We start from the raw sequence: 18806 nt of genomic DNA, 5'->3' as shown, positions 1-18806 counted from the left end.
ACCACTCCTATTCAGTTTAGTATTGGAAGTTCTAGCCAGAGCCATCAGACAGAAGAAAGAAATAAAAGGTATTCAATTAGGAAAGGAGGAAGTCAAACTGTCTCTATTTGCAGACAACAAGATTACATATTTAGAAGATCCCACCATCTCAGCCCCCAATCTCCTGAAACTGATAAGTAACTTCAGCAAAGTCTCCGGATACAAAATCAATGTGCAGAAATCACAAACATTCCTATACACCAATAACAGACTTAAAGAGAGCCAAATCAAGAATGAACTGCCATTCACAATTGCTACAAAGAGAATAAAATAGCTAGGAATACAACTAACAAAGGATGTAAAGGACCTCTTCAAAGAGAACTACAAACCACTGCTCAATGAAATAAGACAGGACACAAACAGATGGAGAAACAGTCCATGCTCATGGTTAGGAAGAATCAATATCATGAAAATGGCCACACTGCCCAAAGTAATTTATAGATTGAACATTATCCCCATCAAGCTACCAATGACCATTTTTCACAGAACTGGAAAAAACCACCTTAAACTTCATATGGAACCAAAAGAGAGCCCGCATAGCCAAGTCAATTCTAAGCAAAAAAAACAAAGTTGGAGTCATCATGCTACCTGACTTCAAACTATACTACAAGGCTACAGTAATCGAAACAGCATGATACTGGTACCAAAACAGAGATATAGGCCAATGGAACAGAACAAAGGCCTCGGAGGCAACGCCACACATCGACAACCATCTGATCTTTCATAAACCTCACAAAAACAAGCAATGGGGAAAGGATTCCCTGTTTAATAAATGGTGCTGGGAAAACTGGCTAGCCATGTACAGAAGGCAGAAACATGACCCCTTCTCCTGACACCTTACACTAAAATTAACTCCAGATGGATTAAAGACTTAAACATAAGACCTACAACTTCATAAAAATCCTAGAAGAAAACCTAGGCAAAATCATTCAGGACATAGGCATAGGCAAGGACTTCATGACTAAAACACCGAAAACATTGGCGCCAAAATAGACAAATGGGATCTAATTAAACTCCAGATCTTCTGCACAGTAAAAGCAACAATCATTAGAGCGAATCGGCAACCAATAGAATGGGAAAAAAATTTTGCAATCTACCCATCTGACAAAGGGCTAATATCCAGAATCTACAAAGATTAAAACAGATTTACAAGAAAAAAACAAGCCCATTCAAAAGTGGGTGAAGGATATGAACAGACACTTGACAAAAGAAGACATATATGAGGCCAACAAACATATGAAAAAATGCTCATCATCACTGGTCATTAGAGAAATGCAAATCAAAACTGCACTGAGATACCATCTCATGCCAGTTAGAATGGTGATCATTAAAAAATCTGGAGAGGATGTGAAGTAATAAGAACACTTTTACACTGTTGATGGGAGTGTGAATTAGTTCACCCATTGTGGAAGACAGTGTGGCGATTCCTCAAGGACCTAGAAATAGAAATTCCATTTGACCCAGATATCCCATTACTGGGTATATACCCAAAGGATCATAAATTGTTCTATTATAAGGACACATGCACACAAATGTTCATTGCAGCACTGTTTACAATAGCAAAGGCCTGGAACCAACCCAAATGCCCATCAATGACAGACTGGATGGGGAAAATGTGGCACATATACACCATGGAATACTATGCAGCCATAGAAAACAGTGAGTTTGTGTCCTTTGTAGGGACATGGATGAACCTGGAAACCATCATTCTCCGCAAACTGACACAAGAACAGAAAATCAAACACCACATGTTCTTACTCATAGGCGGCTGTTGAACAATGAGAACACGTGGAGACAGGGAGGGGTGCATCACACACTGGGGTCTGTGGGGGGAACTAGGGGAGGGACAGCAGGGGGTAAGGCGTTGGGGGGGGATAACGGGGAGAAATGCCAGATATAGATGATGGGGAGGAAGACAGCAAACCACGTTGCCGTGTGTGTACCTATGCAACAATCTTGCATATTCTTCTCGTGTATCCCCGAAAACCTAAAACACAATAAAATATATATCAGAATAATAACGGGTTTTGATACCATGATTAAGTTTCTAGAATTTTCTCTAAAGTCTCCTCAAATAAACTTTGGCTTGGGAAAATAACTTCATGAGGTGGATTGTTCAACAGTTCAGAGGTTATCAATTTTCACGTTTTTTACAGATGAAGAAACTGAGGAGTGGGGAGGTCCTAGTAGAGCCAGGACTCAAACTCCAGCCTTCTTCCTCTATAAGGAATTCTGGAAAGTGACCTGGAAGAGTTAGTACCCACCCCCGCACCAAACCCAAGCCTTCCTTCTTTTCTGAAAGAAATAACTACCACTCATTGCATGGTTAGCATGTGCCTGGCACTGTAATTAATAATTAATTCTCACAATAAATCTCTTTGACAGACACTATTTATCCCCATTGCACAGATAATGAAACTCAGGCTCTCAGAAGTTTTAATAACTTGCCCAATGACACACAGCCAGTACATACCAGGGCCTGGATTCGGCCCAGGTCTGAGGAACCACAGAAGAACCTTGAAATGTTCCTGCAGGACTCGGGGGCCTGGGGAAGAAGGAAAATCAGGATTCTATTTGCAAGGGTCACTTGGACTACAGGAACGTTGGCTGTCACATGTGCTGGGTGCAACTCTAGAGTCACCTTGATGACTTGAAGTTGTTGACACAATGGCTACACATCCCCCAGGCCGCAGGGGCTCAGCTAACAGACCACTCATACCACAAAGAAAAAGCAAAACCATCACCATGGTGCTGCTAGAATAAAACCCACCTACCAAATGAATGATTGGACAAGCACGCAAAAGAGTGTTCTTAGTCAGAATGCCATCTGGCTACTGATTGAGTCCTTGTTTGTTTTTTTTAAATCAGTGTTGCAAGATGCAGCGTAAAAACTTGCTCCTCAAAATTGAGACTTTCAGATCAAACCTTAGTCCAAGTCTCCCACAGATGCCTTAGTCTGATGGCTGAGCACCTGACACATTTTCCAAGGCATCCTTCCTTCCATTTTCTTGCCATGGGGACCAAGAACTCATTTCACAGCCACATTTGTGGCCACAGAGTTGGAGTGTGGCCTGCTATGTCCATGATGGCTGCTCTGGCCACTTGCTAGCCATCATGCCAAGTGCTAAATTACAGACCTTGTGTCTGAGAAACTGCTGTTGTCACCTGGTCTCCAAATAATGAACTCTTAAGCCTCTGAGCAGCCGACACCTGCTCCCTACCACACCCAGAATGAGAAAGCATCCGTACCTTTTCAAGTCCTCCAGGGCAGTGGTTCTAGAATGTGGTCCCTGGACCAGTAGCTTCAGCATCACTTAGGAACTTGTTAGAAATGCAGAGGCTCCAGCCTAACCCAGACCGCCTGCATCAGAAACTCTGGAATTAGAACCAGTCTTTCAGATCATTCTAATGCATAGTCAAGTTTGAGAAACACTGCTCAAGCAAAGTGCCCCGAATGCCTTCTCCCCAGTAGCATCCTGTAAGGTGTACCTAGGAAGTCTCTCTCATCATCTCATCCCTTTTATAGCAGAGAAGGAGGCTACCTGACATTGCTTGTCTCAGACAGCAAGCCTCAAAGTCCGTTGTCTACTGGCCTGGCAATAGATTCCTCATCTCATTCACAGGCTGGGGCTTGTTTTAACAATGGGTTAATTCTAACATTACTATACCCTGTGCTACCCAGCCAGTCAGCAGGCCGTCAGTGTCCGGGCTGAACTGATCAAAGCTGCCTCCTCAGTCAGATGAATAGAACTGACCCAGCTGTCCCTACACTCCCGTTCTTTTTCCTTCATTTTAATATTATAACTGTCCAAGAGTTTAGATTCTAAAGATGGCTGACCAATAGCATGGCTATCAATATCACTGAGAGCAAGACCACTAGGAATTGACATCGTATCTGGGAAACAGGGAGAAATAAAAGAGAATTTTCTCTCTCTTCTTTTTGAAGAATTACTGTACATCAGAAACTGTTCTGAGTACTGTATGTGAATTAAGTCACATAATCATCATAAATCTAGGAAATAGATATTGCTATGTCTGTTTTGCCAAGAGAATGAAACAAAGGTGCCAAGTAGCTAATGGACCCATACCTGTTGAATGACAGAATTCAAACCCAGGCAGCCTGCCTCCAGAACCATTGTTTTTAACCACATTGTTAAAGTAGCATTTGTTGACTTCCTCTTAAATGCTGATACTGTGCCAGGCTTGGTACATTTTCTTATTTAAGCTCCTTGGCAGTTCAACCAGATAGGTATTATTTTCCCCAGCTAACACAAAAGGAAATTAATGCCTAGTTAAAGCAGTGTGTTCTGCAAAGTCTTCAGCTCCTAAGTGGCAGAGGTGGGATTTGACCCCTGGCCTGATGGCTTCATTGTGCTGTCCTTTAAACCTCCATCAGCTGTGCTGGTCCAGTTCTGTCAAAGGCATCAGGTGTCAAGACTGCCTGATCAGCAAGTTCACAAATGGAAAAGCAACTGCTTCTGGGCCTAATTTTTGGATCATAGCCAACATTGACATCCCTCACAATATCCCTTTTCCACACTCCATTAAAATGGCATTGCTTCACCTTTCATTTTTCTTCCATTTAAGTGGCTTTGGTTTTGATGGAAGTTGCTGTGTTGACAGAGCTGAAGTTCAAGTCCCTGCCCCACCCCAGCCTGGCCATCTTACCCAACAGCACAGCTTAATCAAAGCCCACCTGTTGTGGCTAGTGCCTGTTCAGCCACACTGGCCAGTTCCCTTAGGGTTTGCGGGGGAGTCCAGCCTCAGTGGTGCAAGAGCAAAAGAAGGAAGCATCTGCATTCCCTGCTCTCACTTAGCACCCCTCATGCTTTGGGGAGCCTGCCTAAAGGATGAGATGGAACCCAGGACTTCCACTTCCTCTCTGCCTGCAGCTAAGTTCTTGGGTTCCCAACCTTCTATCCTGTTTTCATTTCATGAAGCTTTTCTTTCCAGCTCTGGATGCTCCTTTTCCTAACCCTTCTCTTGGGCCCTGTCTACTCTTTCACTAGACACCCAGCTTCCTGCCATCTCTCTGTATTGCCATCCCATGGGCCCATCTCAGGTGCCTCTCATGTTGGTAGGTTAACTCATTCATTAACTAATTCAGTTTAGTGCACAATTGTTGAATACCCATTCAATAGGCCAGGAAGTGTGGGGGACAGGGACATGTAAGAGAGGTGACCCAGATAGTGCTTCAGGAGGCTCCTGGCCCTTGAACGAGGCTTTCCTGGGTTTGAATCGCAACTCCACCACTTACTGCTTGTACTTTGACATTTGGTAAGTTATGAGAATTTAAAATAATTTGTGTGTGTGTGTGTGTGTGTGTGTGTGTGTGTGTGTGTGTGAGAGAGAGAGAGAGAGAGAGAGATTTAAAATAGTCCCAGTACTATTTAACAGTAAGTGGTTAACTCATATTAGCTGCTGCTTATTGTGGTTATGTGATTATATTCATGTTTTACTACTGTATAACAAATTACCACAAACATAGCAGCTTGAAAGAGATATGTGATCTCACTCTCTAGAGATCAGAGAACCGGGCATGGAATGACTGGATTCTCTTCTCAGGATTTCACTGGGCTGAAATCAAGGACTCTGCACACCTTCAGTTCTCCTCTTCCCAGATCACTGGTGGTTGGCAGAATTCGTTTCATTTGTAGACCTAAGGGCCCATTTTTCTGCTGGCTTTTGACCAGGGACTGCTCTCCTAAAGTCTAGTTATTTGCCACGTGGCCCCCATAGGCAGCTCCTAACATAGCTGCTTGCTTTCTTCCAGAGCTAGGTCTAAAGGGTCACATGATTCAGTCATCTCCCATTTTCACACAAGGTAAATTAAGTAACCTTATTTATATCCACAACAATCCCTTCTGCCACATAATGTAACATAACCCCAAGAGCGATCACATACATACTCACAGGTTCTGCCCCAAAGGGGAGAGCACTATACAGGGTGAGGGTCATGGGAGACCATCTTATACTCCTGCCTACCACAGTGGCGTCTGGCAGCAATAACTCTACACAAGTTGTCCTGCATTTGGTTCCTGAGAAATGACATGGAGCCCTCCAAGAGTTCCTTTTCATAGTGAGAATCTCCTCATTAGTGAAGTGAGCAGATAGCAGACTGGATTAGGGTTTCTGGTAGCTGCTGCCACAAAATACTACAAACTGGATGGCTTAACACAATAGAAATTTGTTCTCGGACGATTTTGGAGGCCAAAGTCCAATATCAAGCTGTCGGTAAGTCCATGCTTTTTCCCTGAGGTCTTAGGCCTCTTTCTGGTGATCGCCTGTGGTGTTTGGCAATCTTTGATTTATAGATGCATCTATCATTCCAATCTCTGCCAATATCTATACATGGTATTCTTGCTGTGTGTCTCTGTGTCTAAATTTTCCCCTTCTTATAAGGACTCCAATCATTGGATTAGTGCCCACCCCAAATCCACTGTGATCTCATCATAACCTCATTACATCTGCAAAGACCCTGATTCCAAATAGGTCCCATTCACAGGTACTGGGGGTTAGGACTTCAGTGTAGCTTTTGGGAGAGAGACAATTTAACTCACCTGAGGACTGCATCAGTGTATATATCTCTTCTCCACATCAGCTGCATTTGGAGAGCTTGGCTTCCTTCCCTCCACCCAACGGCTTTTCTCCATGTGTCTCAGGTACCACGTCTGGACGAAAGGCCATGCACCCACAAACTTCGCCAAGTGGCGGACCGCCACCACGCCTTACCGGGTCGAGTGGGAGGCCGATTTTGAGCCGTATGTTGTCGTGAAACGTGACTGCCCGGAGTATGACCGGAGGTTTGTAGGCTTTGGCTGGAACAAAGTGGCTCATATCATGGAACTGGATGTGCAGGTGAGAAGAACGGAGTATCCACCTGGTCTGTCGATGGGGGAAGAGGCCCAGATTAGAGCTTAAGGGATCCTTGGAGACAAGAATCCAGAGATATGCTAAGGGACCAGTGGTAGCACTGATCTTTGGGGGTCTTGATCCCAAGCCATTGCTCCTTCCTCAACCCTTGGGTGAGAATTGGGTTCTTGGTCAGGACCCAGGTAAACATGAGTTTCCTGTGACAAACCATTTCACCTCCTCATCCTCACCCAACCTAATGATGAAGACAAAGTGACCATTCGTTACTTGGTCTTTGAGTCACGTAACTGACACAAAGCATCCTTAGAGTTAAAATGCAGCTAATTATACCACCCTTTACTAAAAGAGTGGTGGCTTTGAGACTTACTGAGCTCCTACTTCAAAATAAATCTACAGAATTCTAATAGGTGAAACCAAGGATCAGCAAACTTTTTCTGTAAAGGGCCAGATAGTGTTTTGGATTTTATGGGACCTACAGGTCTCCTTTCAAACTACTCAACTCTGCCATTGTAGTTCAGTCTGAGACATTCTTTAAACAAATGGATGTGGCTGTTTCAGTAAAACTTTATTTATGGAAACATGAAATGGACCAGACATGCTGTAATGTTTCAACCCCTTTGTTAAACAAACAAAAGCAAAGCTGCTCTGGTTAAATTAGAAGAAGGGTTCCTGGGTCCCTCCATCCCCAGTCTTTTTTCTTTTTTTTTTTGGTATGCTCTTCTCCAAGGCATCTCCTGCTGGTGCACAGTGCAAATAATTTTCAACAAGAGCATCTTCAATTCAGAAAAAGCTAAAGTTGGATGCTGAGTGCTGGCGGTTCATGAATATCACCAGGAGAACTTTTATTCCAATAGTTCCAGTATGTTTGAGAGCAGTCCCAGGTGATAGAGAAGCACTAGGGCCGAGAACCACTGATGTAGATAGAAGATTATAGACTCATGTCCATGTTTAACAAGGCCATCGGTATCCATATTTTTTATAATACTTTGGGCACAGTGCTACTCCTAGACAACAAGGTTCAGTGTGCTTCAGCTTCTGCTTGAAAGAAAAGGAATGTAATGTTCGTCTGTCCAGCAGTGCTGCGAGGTGAACTGGTTCAGAGAGAGTTAATTTTTCCAGAGGGGGAATGGCCTTGATCCTAGAGCTTAAGGAATCCATGGAGACAAGGAAGCAGAGAGCTAAGAGGGAACAAGACATGCTTAAGGACCAGTGGTAATACTGATCCTCAGGGCTCTTGATCTCAAACCATTGCTCCTTCCTCACCCCTTGGGTCTCATGGTCTCACTTGGGCCATGAGACCTGGACTTTGTTTTAGACAGTTTTGACAGAATTCTTGAAAATACATTGCATGTTTTCTTTTCTTTACCAATCGCATGTCCCAAACACAATCTTACCCATTCCAGTACCTTAAGGAAATAATGAGTGCACACCTGCCAGGTAGTAACAGCCAAACCCATGGGGCTAGTGCAGTTGGGGGGGCTCTTTGTCCCTCCATTAAATATGTCCCAGACAATTCAGCTCTGGGAGATCTTGCATTTTTTTTTTATGGTTTTTCCCACTCATTCCTCACCAGCAACTGTCCTTTCTTGCTGCTGTTATATTGTTCTACCTATTAACAGCCAACTTTCCTCATCTCAATTTTTCCAGAGTTTATTCTTATCTGCTCTGGACTGGGAAACTAGATAACCAAAGCTTATCAGACAATATGTCCAAAATCAGAGTAAACAGATGTGAGTGAAAGTGTGCTGAGTTCTCTAAGCGATATGCCCTAAATCTGGGTCACCTGTTTTGGCTATTCAGAGGCCTTTTATTTTTGGCCTGAGTATTAAGCTATATTCTGCCAAGTTGAGAATACTGGGTGATAATGTAAACTGTGATAAGGATGTGTCAGGGAGAGGTTTGTTCTTGGTGAGCTTAGATCCAGTGAAGCATTTGTTTTTATTTCACCTTGCCTTTCATTCCTTTTTTGTACCCTCTCTTGCACTCATCTGTTGAGGCTGTCAGATCGCATCAAATCCTATAAGGAGTCATAAACAGATGTCAGTTAATTGAGCAAGAGAATATTCCATGGCGTGTGTCATCCTAGAGTGTCGATGTGGGTGTGAGCTCACATCTATCAAAAACCTATTCTAGGCCACGAGCTTGGCTCAGCACTGTTCATGTGTCATTGGCTTCACTGTCATGGTCATCCTTCAAGGGCATTATTACTTTCACCTTATAGATGAGAACATGAAGGCTCAGAGAAGCCAGTTATCTGGTCCAAGGTCATGGAAACAGCCCTGAATTGTCCCACTCCAAAGCTTTTGTGCTGTCCATGTGCCACCTGCTTGTGGGTGCCATTATCAGGTCATGCATTCACTAGCCATTCAGTCATTCACTTGGGCCTTCATCATGCATGACCCCAGGCTCTGGCGGGTTCTCATGCTGCTCTTGTCTTCTTCCAGGAGTATGAATTCATTGTGCTGCCCAACGCCTACATGATCCACATGCCTCATGCCCCCAGCTTCGACATTACTAAGTTCCGTTCCAACAAGCAATACCGCATCTGTCTCAAAACCCTCAAGGAAGAGTTTCAGCAGGACATGTCCCGCCGCTATGGCTTTGCTGCCCTGAAATATCTCACAGCCGAGAACAACAGCTAGCACCAAGAAGCCCACCACTAGGGAGAGACATGCTGCAGGGAAGTGCCACTCGCTGTTCGGGGCCCAGCCTTCAAATTCAAAATTGAGCCATGCTTTTTTGGTTTGTTTTTATTTATCTCTTTGGCCCAGCCAAGCTGCCCTCACTACAGAGACCTTGGACAAGGATCCAGCCAGTCCCTCTCTGCCCCACAACCCTGCATACCCAGAGGGTAGATAATGCAGCCCACCTAGATGAGTCTCTTCAAGAATGGGAAATCAGAGAGTGAGAAGGAGTAAAAAGATTAACATCTTACTGCAGAGCCAGAAGATCAGGGCAGGGCTTTAGGATGTTCTGGTTGCTTTTTAATAATTAGTCTTCCCATCATCACTGGGGAGAAAGGGAAGTCAGGGTGCTGGGATGAATGTAGGCAAAATTGTCATTATTTAGTGGAAATGTTCCCCTTTTCCCTGCGCTGTTGCTGGGCGTTCAAATGGAGGGCAAACCAATGATATGAACCAACCATTTGGAAAAAGCCAATGGGGACATTGTAGCCAGAGGGTCCTGGAGGTAGGGTTGATTGGTTTTCTTATCCCCAATGTCACTCTTTTTTTTTTTTTCCCCCTTGGGGGTTTTGTTTGCTTATTTTGGGGGCTGGCAGTCCAAAATAGAAGATCTGATCCTTTAATGCCCTAAAGGAAAATCAGCTGCCTCTGTCAGCGGTGGCCCAGGAAGCAGGTCAAGTGTCCTCGGCCAATATTTAAACACGGGAAGCTTCCTTCAGGATGATCACCAAGGCTCCCATGACTTTGAATTCCCTACTCTCCAGAATCCAGGGGCTACGATGGGGACTGCGGAATCACGAGGGCTGACTGTTTTACACCGGTCACATTTTCTATTGGCAGTGACTGACTCATGGGAAAGGGCTTTGAAGGAACTGCAATGCACACGTAAGGTACGAACCTCTCAGGCCTTTAGAAGAACTTTAATAATTCATGCGAGCCCAGTTCTGAAGATTCATGTGTCCATCTGGAGACCTCCAAGAAGAACGTAATTGGGTTCCTCTGGTTCTTGCCTGCTTCACTGTGGATGGGAAGAGGTGACAAACCTCAGTCTCCCTTTGGGACCTGTCCAAGGGTAGGCAACCACCTTCACCTTCACGCAGATTGAGGAGACACTGGACTTTTTACCCATTTTCTTTAATCTTCAATATTAATGTTGTGTTTACACTGATGAGAACAAGAGTTAATGCCCTACCCTCTGCTGGGCTGTTTGTATTGAGTTGCAATGTGACCAGCGAAAGCTGCATTTAATAAATGAAAGTACAGACTGTTTCTTCCCCATTCCCCTCCCACTCTTGCAAGAAGCCACTGAGACACACGTCAACATGAGAGCTAAATTGCAATCGATAAACAGCAACTTCATGCTTTCTGTTCTCCCGTTCCATTTTTCCTCATCATTTGAACTTTAACCTTTCTTTTCCTTTTGCCTGAAGTTAGATCTCACTCTGTCCTCTAACAGTCTTCTTGTTTTCCATTCAGCATCTTTCTCAACACTGGAGCCAGATGTTGTCTTCTACCAGATGTAGGCTAGGAGGGTAAACCCTAGTAATCAACTGTGAAGGGAACATCCCATCCTTGGGCCTGGCAGTCATGTGAGAACCCATAGCAATTGGGTTTGTAAGATCACTCAGTGTGTTACATGCTCAAGTGAACATTTCACTGAAATTTATACAAGAATTAGGACTAATTTTTGCATAGATATAGCTAGGCTTATGAATATATGTATATATATATATAGACAATACATGTATATAGCATATATATAGCATTTATAAATAAAAAGTGGCGCATATATATATATATACATACATATATACATATATGAAGCAGAACAAAAAAAAATTTCAAAGTACATGTCAAAGTCCAGTTTCTTCAGTGGAGTGGTGTGCTGGGCTAGCTTCGACATGCTCACAAGACCTTTATGGGCATATGTCTTCCCAGTTTCCACCTTCAGTGATCCCCCCTCCCTATCCCCAAGAGCCAGTTGTTAAATACTTGCCAGCAGCACATCATTGACTTTTTCTCTCCCCTGGGTACATGCAGATACACGCAGACGGATACACAGACACAGAGGCACTAATTTCTCCTCCTTCCCTAGAGAGGACCATTATTAGGAGAGGTACACATACTGATACACTTTTTGAATTAATCATTACCAGCTACTTGAGCCAAGAGAAAATCTGCTGGTAGCATTGGTTCCGCAGTGTTAAAAATCAATTCTTAATTCTCTAAAGCCTTTTACTTTTCAAATTTTTCTTGGTCCCTGACTCATGACCAGCCACCTTACTTTCACTTACATTTTTATGGGCATAGCTGGTGACCATATAATTTGTCATCGAAAATGGGTCACTTCTAAGAATGAAACGTGCTATTTGTGTACAATAGGTACAAACTAGAAGACGATGTAGCTTCATGTACAGTGAATTTATTAAGGCCAGAAACTGATACTCCACACCAACAGGAGAAAATCCTATTTCCCCAAAGACAGGTGCCTGACACTGTAAGCCAATCTCACTTTAGCCTGGAGCTCAGACATTGGCAGATGCCCAACTTCAACAGAGAGGCTGCCAACCCAATGGAGGCTGAGGTCTGCAGAGCGAACTGCCTGCATTCCTAGAACTTACATTGAGAGCAGCAGTTCACCACCAGCCCCAGCTCATGTGGGGGAGCTGCAGCCATTTGGGCAGAGGTAATTGCAAAAGGTGTTGATTCCTTTGCATCAGTTCCATGGGGTTATAAAACAGGCGTTTAAATGTGTCATGCTCATGTTTTCATGCTTAAATAAGCCAGTACCATCTTGGCTTTCAGTTGAGAGGAAGGGCAAGGTTCTGGGAAACAGATGTTTTGAGTAACTGCTATGAGCAGAAGCCTCTGGCATGCGGGAGTTCACTAAACCCTTGGAGCAAAACTACAAAGTGTATATTAACATTTATAGATGAGGAAACTGAGTGCATTCTGTACAATTAAGTAACCCCCAAATTCACATAATTAATATATGGCAGACCTAGAATTTAAACCAAATTCTACTTTGAATCCAAAGCCACATAACCTGCAATGCCACTTCCTTTCCCAATAAGAAGGAAATATATTTAACAGTGACAGACCAGAGAATTGGAACCTATGTAGGAAGATATTGTTGGATTTCTACTCTTCTTCCTTCAACATCCATCCAATAACACACAATCTAGACAGCAATCTCTCCTAAGATACTCCAAATCTTGCCATGCTCATAGACATCCTGAAAATTCATTTGGAATAGACCTGGGTGCTCTATAATCATATTCAGACAGCTGGTTTCAACACTAGGGGGTAGTAGTTGATGCTCAGAATGCTTCTCCTGGGTTGTTTCTTAGATTACATGGCTCAGGTAGAGTCACTAACTTTTAAGCTCTCCCTTGTACCCCGGCTTAGCATACTGCTTCAGAGCGATCTCTGAGTGTGTTGAGCTGATTTACAGAGCATTTATTTGCTGAGTTGACTAATAGCCTCTTTGTGCCCCGTCATGAAAGGACAGACCCTACTTTAATTCTGTTCCTTTCAAAGACCCTACTGTCTTTGAGTTAAGGCTTCATTTGTGGTCACCAGGCCTGTAGGGAGCTCTGTGTCAGTGAAAGAAATGTGATTAAAATCCCCTCTCAGACACAGCTCCTGCACACTGTTGGTAGAGATAATACGAACTACCCCTTATTGAACCAAGACTACTATGGTAGTTGGCAATGATGGATCCTCACAGCTATGTTATAAAATAAGGGAGGTATTATTATCCCCATTATTTAGCTAATAAAACTAGCTCCAAGAGAAATTTTGTGACTTGCTCAGGATCACACAGGCTGCTAATGGAGTGCCAGAATTTGAACTAAAATCTGGCTAGCTTCAAAAATCCATGTCTTTCCACTAAAATGTGCTACTGCCTTCCCATACAACACTGAAATCAGCTTAGCTGCTAAGCTTGTACAGTCATGTATTCATGTACTTCACATAGTTTGTTTCCTTATTTTTTTTAAACAAGGGTTTTATTCTTCAGCCCAGTGCCATTCAAGTTTATGAAATGTCACTTATCTGCCATATGCATTCTAAGAGTAAGTTTTAGACCCATAGAATCTAATGTCAGACATACTATGATCTTTGTTTTCATTCATTTAACAAACCTGCTTTTAAGAAGTGTCCTTTAATTCCAAGGAATAACCAGTGATGTCTAAAAGCAGGCAATGGGGGTGCCACAAAAATGTAGGATTTTTGATTGTGAATATTTAGTGGATTTGGTCATTGGTTTGTTCCAACACATTCACATAGTCTTAAGAGAGAATGTCTTCTGGAATGAAATAATGCCAGTCAGTTCTGGGAAAGTGTTTCCCAAGGTGTGGTACCAAGGCCATCTGATCAGTGAGGCCAGGACAAGATCATGAAATGATTGACACGGCTTACTAAGAGCAAAGCTTTGACAAACTCCTGGGTAAATAATGCTGTGGTGGTACCTGAAGAAAGAAAATAAGGGCTGCAGTGACATCAGTAATTTCACTGCGCTCTGTCATTTTTTTCTGAATTCCACAAGTAATTTATTGAGCATCTACTCTGAATGTAAGAGTGAACATGGTACAGTCTACTTTCATGTAAATACAATTCACTAGACAGCAGAAAAGTAAACATAATGCCAAGGCTGGTTTCACCTTATGACTTTCACATAAATGGTTTTGGTTTTGTTTTCATTTGTTTTTCAAAACTAAGTTTGAAAACTAAAGGAAAATGGCAAGTATAATACAAAGAACTTTATCCCTTTCATTTAGATTAACCAATTGTTAACATTTTGTCACATAGTCTTCATCTTTTTTTGTGAAACATTTGAAATGAACTGTAGATACCATGCCCCTTTAAATTTAAATACTTTGCTTTAGCATGTATTTCTTAAAAACATGACACTGTCTTGTATAACCAAAATACATGGGTTAAATTCAGAAGTTGTTTTGTTCAACGTTTTGAATGAAAAATAAGCATACATACACAAGGCAGTACATATGTCTGTATGCGTATGTAATTCTTGGAGTTTATTATATAGCATATTATGTGACAAAATTTTATGGCAGATAGTGTTAAAAAAAGCCACATTCGGAAGGTTCACCATCAAGATATATATATTTCTGAGATGATCCAATAGGTGGGACCCTAAGGTAATTTGTACTGTAATAAGTCACTAAGTTAGTTGCCTTATTACCAGACAATGAAAGTGATATTTTCTACCTGCTTAAAAGTTGTATAACAACTATTAAGATATATGCATCAGTTGAAATGCTTTTTGTGTTAGAATGCATGTTTATTATGTGTGGATATAAATGTGAACCTTCATAGTTTTTTTTTTAGTTTCTCAGATCTACAATGAGAAAAGATAAATCACAACAGTGATGTAAGATACTTTGACTTTTGGGGACTGGGCAAAGTGGCTTACGTTTGTAATCCCAGCACTTTGAGAGGCCGAGGTGGGTGGATTACTTGAGGTAAGGAGTTCTAGACCAGCTTGGCCAACATGGTGAAACCCCATCTCCACAATACAAAACTATTTTCTAAAAATACAAAAACTAGCCGGGCATGGTGGCAGGTGACTGTAATCCCAGCTACTTGGGAGACTGAGAGGAGAACTGCCTGAGCCTAGAAAGCAGAGGTTGCAGTGAGCCAAGATTGTGCCACTGAATTCCAAGCTGGGGCAACCGAGCAACACCCCATCTCAAAAAAAAATTGACTTTCCCCAACTTCATTATGTATGGGCCCACATAATCTTGTTCATTAATATTCCAGCTTTAAATCTTCACCCACCACAGATTATCTAATACTTAGGGAAAACCGAGCAACTTGGTTTCTTTCCCCATGAAAGTTAAAATCAACATTTAATATTGAGAAGATCAGAAACATCTTCTACATAAGTGATAGAAAACTGCCTCACCCTACTAATACCAATACCAATACAATGGGAGAGCAAAGAGGCCTCTTTATGTGCAGTGGCCTGGCAATCGCCTCAAAGCAAAAAGCTCCACTCAGAAGACTCTGAAGAAATGCCTCTGTTTCCTTGGTGCTGGGTCACAATTGGCTGATCACTCTCAGACCCCCGAATCCCAGGAAAACCTATGTTCAGCGATGTGTTCTGCAGTCTAGCGCATCTTGTAGTAAACCAAAGGCAATTCTGAGCTTCACAATTTCATTAACTCTGAGTTATTTGAACATAACACGTCTAATTCAGGAAAAAAAAAAAAAAAAAAAGGAAGACCTTGATGTAATCCTGTCCTTTGACAACAGATCTGCCTTCAACATTCTAATGTTATTCAGAGCTGTCTTTAAGCAATCGCAGCCACCACTGATGGAGTACTTGGGTGCTGGTGTGCTAAATTTGTTGGTTCTGTAGCTTACAGGACTCCCATGAGAGGAGATTTTTTTTTGGTGTTTGTTTTGAGACAGGGTCTCACTGTTGTGGCATGATCTCTGCTCACTGCAACCTCTGTTCCCCTGGATTCAAGCAATTCTTGTGCCTCAGCCTACCTAGTAGCTGGGATTACAGGTGCCCACCACCACGCCCAGCTAATTTTTTTTTTTTTTTTGTATTTTTAGTAGAGAAGGGGTTTTGCCATGTTGGCCAGGCTGGTCTCAAGTGATCCACCTGCCTCAGACTCCCAAAGTGCTGGGATTACAGGTGTGAGCTACTGTGACTGGCCCTGAGAAGGGCCATTATTCTACTAGAAGAGGAAATTGAGGCTTGGTGAGATTGAGTAACTGGTGAAGCCACAAATCCTATGACTCCAAGACTGCTCTACAGTATCCTGAATGGGAGTGAAATGAGTGTGAGGTATAAGGACTGGGAGCATGGAGTAAATCAGGGGACAGAAATCTGTCAGCTGGCCTCATAGGATGTTCCGAAACCCATCATATGTAGGTTCAGCCAGACCAGCTCTTCTCCCTCCCTTAGCATCTTAGGCTTTTCATACTCCTGCTGGAGAGTCATGGAGAACAAACGTTTGCTGAACAATATAGGTTTTCTTATTCAATCAGCAATATAGAAGCATGATGTAGTATTCTCTCCATTTTAAAGATAAGGAAACAGAAGCTCAGAGAGGTTTTTAATAAGGGCCCTGGCCAAGGACAATCAGGCAAGAAAAACAAAGCATATGCAATTAGGAAAAGAAGTCAAATTGTCTCTATTTGCAGATGACATGATTGCATATTTAGAAGACCCCATCATCTCAGCCCCAAATCTCCCTAAGCTGATAAGCAACTTGAGCAAAGTCTCAGGATACAAAATCAACATGCAAAATCACAAGCATTGCTACACACCAATAACAGACAGAGAGCCAAATCGTGAGTAACCACCCATTCACAATTGCTACAAAGAAAATGAAATACCTAGGAATACAACTAACAAGGGATGTGAAGGACCTCATCAAGAACTAATACAAATCACTGTTCAAGGAAATTAAGAGAGGACACAAACAGATAGAAAAACATTCCATGTCCATGGTTAGGAAGAATGAATATTGTGAAAATGGCCATACTGCCCAAAGTAATTTATAGATTCAATGCTATCCCCATCAAGCTACCATTGACTTTCGTCACAGAATTGGAAAAAAACACCTTAAACTTCATATGGAACCAAGAAAGAGCCCACATAGTCAAGACAATCCTAAGCAAAATAAACAAGCAAGCAAACTGGAGGCATCACACTACCTATCTTCAAACTATACTATACTACAAGGCTACAGTAATCAAAATAGCATGCTACTGGTACCAAAACACAGATATAGACCAATGGAAGGGAACAAAGGCCTCAGAAATAATGCCACACATCTACAAACATCTGATCTTTGACAAACCTAACAAAAACAAGCAATGGGGAAAGGATTCCCTATTTAATAATAAATAATGTTGGAAGAACTGGCTTGTCATATGCAGAAAGCTGAAACTATCCCTTCCTTATACCTTATACAAAAATTAATTCCAGGGATTCCATGTTTGGGTCCCCTTCCACGAACACTGTCTTCATGGAAGCTATTTTTCTCTCACCTGGATTTCCCCTCTGGGGTCCTCTTCCACACACTCTCCTGGAAGCCTGTCTTCCCCTCCTAAACTCCATCTCTCTCTATTCCCTTCCATTCAGTGTGGAAGCTGCTCTCCTCTCCTGGATTCCATCTTTTTGGATTCTCTCACTCAGTGTGAGAGTTAGCTGCTTCTCTCTCCTTCTCCTGTTTCTCTCTCTCTTTAAATAAATCACTTTCTACAAACAAACAAAAAATTAACTCCAGATTAAAGATTGAAATTTAAGACCTAACACCATAAAAACCCTAGAAGAAAACCTAGGCAATACCATTGAGGACATAGGCACAGGCAAGGACTTCATGACTAAAGTACCAAAAGCACTGGCAATAAAAGCCAAAATAGACAAATGGGATGTAATTAAACTTAAGAGCTCTGCACAGCAAAAGAAACTATCATTACAGTGAACCAGCAACCAACAGAATGGGAAAAAAATTTTGCAATCTATCCATTTGACAAAGGGCTAATATCCAGAATCTACAAAGAACTTAGACGAATTTACAATAAAAAAAAACCTCATCAAAAAGTGGGGGAAGGATATGAACAGACACTTTGAGAAAGAAGACATTTATGCAGCCAACAAACATGAAAAAAAAAAAACTCATCACTGATCATTAGAGAAATGCAAGTCAAATATCATCTCACGCCAGTTGAAATGGTGATCATTAAAAAATCAGGAGACAACAGATGCTGGAGAGGATGTGGAGAAATAGGAAGGCGTTTACACAGTTGGTAGGAGTATAAATTAGTTCAGCCATTGTGGAAGACAATCTGGCGATTCCACAAGGATCTAGCACTAGAAATGCCATTTGACCAGCAATCCCATTACTGGGTATACAGGTATTGATCGACTTACCACCTATGCAACTTACGACCATTCGACTTTACGACCACAATCACTAGCCACGACTGCTCCGCATCTGGCAGCGCAAACGTTGCCCAGCTGGGCGTACAACAGTGCGGACCAGCTTCCGGCAGCACTACCATCTCCTCGTGCACCATTTCAGCTGTACATATAGCCTACACAACTTACGACCAAATCGTGTTACGACCAGTCCGCGGTCCCAACCGTGGTGGTAAGTCAAGCACTAGCTGTATACCCAAAGGATCATAAATCATTCTATTAAAAAGACACATGCACAAAAA

The 18806-nt window shown here is 42.3% G+C and overlaps 1 protein-coding gene across 2 annotated transcripts in view; it reads left to right on the top strand.

The window, feature by feature from the left end:
• Positions 1-10874, top strand: part of LARGE1 (LARGE xylosyl- and glucuronyltransferase 1) — a 568765-nt gene extending 557891 nt beyond the window's left edge. For both annotated transcript variants that reach the window (XM_017504007.2, XM_037729772.1), the window contains 2 exons: positions 6702-6897; positions 9357-10874. In XM_017504007.2, the coding sequence (XP_017359496.1) occupies positions 6702-6897; positions 9357-9554 (394 nt within the window). In that variant the 3' untranslated portion in view covers positions 9555-10874. The remainder of the gene's footprint in view (positions 1-6701; positions 6898-9356) is intronic.
• The last annotated feature ends 7932 nt before the right edge of the window (positions 10875-18806 follow it).

This window comes from Cebus imitator, unplaced genomic scaffold, assembly GCF_001604975.1.
Source record: "Cebus imitator isolate Cc_AM_T3 unplaced genomic scaffold, Cebus_imitator-1.0 Scaffold317, whole genome shotgun sequence".
NCBI lineage: Eukaryota > Metazoa > Chordata > Mammalia > Primates > Cebidae > Cebus > Cebus imitator.
This window is presented reverse-complemented; position numbering and strand designations above follow the sequence as displayed.